Raw genomic sequence first — 2,453 nt, 5'->3', positions numbered from 1 at the left:
GGTGTGAGGGGTGGGGGTGGGAGAGGAGATATGCGGATGGAATCTGAAATTTGTGCGGCTTAAAATAGAAAGAATCCAGATTTTTAAAAAAGCATTCCTCGATCCGACTTCGATGGCACATATTATCATGATATAATGATTTGTTTCGTGTGGGGTTCCACAATTAAAATGTAGTTTTGTAAGTAGTTACCTATTTGAGTTTTTTTTTTTTGTTCTTCTGTTCAGGAGGTACAGCTTTTATCTGGCTGTTTGTGTGGTTTGGGTTCGTGTCCGACTCACCTGAGGATCACCCCAGCATCTCACAGACGGAGAGAGACTACATCGTCAGCCACAGGGGAGACAGGATGTCCAAGGTAAGCGACACACACACACACAAACACACACACACATACACACACACACACACACACACACACACACACACTCACACACCCACACACACACAAACACACTCACAGACGGAGAGAGACTACATCGTCAGCCATAGGGGTGACAGGATGTTTAACCCTCTAGAACCCAAGCATAGAAATACATGACCAAAAAATTATTCCTTTACAGGGTGATCGAGATATGTATTAAGAAGTTGATTAGAGCAAAAAAAATTGGAAAATATACAATAGTTATTGCGTAACACTGTGTGCCATATATGGGTCAATGGGTTTTACAGGAGTCTAAAAATATGTGTGCCATATATAGGTCAATGGGTCCTGCGTAAAGAACATGTTCACATTTTGTTAAACATTAAAAATCTGTTTCTATCCCTGTTGAGTTACAAATGCACGTCGCATTTCCTTCAGTAGACAGATGACTTTCCAGTGCAGTTGATATTTTTGCATCGTTGGCGCACTGTCCACTCTGGGAGGTGGTCAGTTCCATCAGAGCTCACACCCGGAGCAGGATTTTTTCTTTTGATTGTACGGGGCATGCATGGTCCAGGACTCTTCAATAATAAACAGACAATAGTGGGGTTTGCCTCTCCTGTATTGCTTCACTGAGGAACGACCATTGAAGGGCACCACGATATGACCCAAAGCACTTTGTTCCTTTTGTGGAACTTTCTTGAAGTTTACCTGCAAGCCCTCATACCAAGGTAGAAGTTTCAACAGTTTGTCAACATCTCGAGATGCCTCTGGAATCGACACGTTGTCTGCAAAATGTTAACTGTCTGTTCTTGTCATGAATCTATTCCGTGGCATCAAGTCCGCGACAAGAGGGTAGCGCTTATCCGACTCCTAGTTTACTCGGACAAAGTGGGACCGGGTCAATCCCATACGGAGATAAAATCCTAAGAAAGTTTCGACGTCCTTCTTTTGAACATTCAATTCCTTCCCAAAATTCTGCATGGGGTAAGCAATTGGTTTGAAAACGTTTATAATTGCCTCATTTGTTACTGGAATGGGGCCTTCACAGCGCCATTGGGTGGGGCTTGTTAAAGCTCCCCGGAAAGAAGCATCCGGTGGAGTAAACTCCATGTCAGTCCACCAAACACCAAACATTTGTCTCTTCAAGCTTTTGATCATATCCCCTGGACCTCAGCTGGGCCAATGGTGTATTGTCATCTTCTGAGTCAGAAGAATCTATGCGGAGTTGGCTGTAGCGTAATTTCAACAAGGGGTTTTTTGTTCTTTATGAGACCGGCGTTTTTGGCCTTTTTGCTGAGGTGGATGGCTGATCTAAGTCACTTCCGCCACAGTCCCCACTATCAGATGGGAGGTACTCGTCTCCAGAGTTCAAAATTTACTGTCATCAGCGGAGATATAGTCACACGATGTTTGATGCAGTGGTGAGGGGACATTCTGAAAAGGTAGATACGTAAGACACCTATTATAAATATAACTGTTGCACAGAACAAACCAATATATCAGTATTGTAAAGGTCAACATACAAATACATCAATGATTAAATTTTGAAATTCAGAATGAATTACAGTCATATTAGCAGAGCACATAAAATCAGTAGTATAAGAGTAGTCGCCGACAAATGGTTCCACAAAGACCCACTGTGCCATATCTGGCACACATTCAGGAGTTACCTGCCCAATGTGCCATATTTGGCACACATGATTACAGTGATATTAATTATGCAATAAATGATATCTCAACGCTTCAAAAACGTTATGAGCATAATATTTGGACTTATCTTAACAGAATAGAGACGTAAAGAAATAAAATTGTTCTTACCTTGATTTTCTGTTGGGGGTTGAAAAGAGGCAACAACAAAGACTTGACCACTCGGTGACTTTGAGGAAACTGGGAGACCCATCCTGTCTTCCATTCACAGACTTGGGGCAATCAGACAAGATAATTGCAGGGTTTGGTTATAAATCTTTACTAAATGGTAGGGTTCGCCCCAATAAACGCACTTTTACCTGTATCAGAGGGTCAGTTTAGTTGTGTGCCATATATGGGTCAGTGGGTTCTAGAGGGCTAAGGCATAGGTCTCCCCCCCTCTCT

The 2,453-nt window shown here is 42.5% G+C and overlaps 1 protein-coding gene across 1 annotated transcript in view; it reads left to right on the top strand.

Annotated features, from left to right (window-relative positions):
- Positions 1-2,453, top strand: part of LOC101849492 (sialin) — a gene marked incomplete in the record, with an annotated part of 22,155 nt that overhangs the window by 12,056 nt on the left and 7,646 nt on the right. Inside the window, 1 exon segment of the mRNA XM_005107731.3 lies at positions 226-353. Coding sequence (XP_005107788.3) covers positions 226-353 — 128 coding nt within the window.

The sequence above is a fragment of the Aplysia californica genome, unplaced genomic scaffold, assembly GCF_000002075.1.
Source record: "Aplysia californica isolate F4 #8 unplaced genomic scaffold, AplCal3.0 scaffold00626, whole genome shotgun sequence".
Lineage (NCBI taxonomy): Eukaryota > Metazoa > Mollusca > Gastropoda > Aplysiida > Aplysiidae > Aplysia > Aplysia californica.
This window is presented reverse-complemented; position numbering and strand designations above follow the sequence as displayed.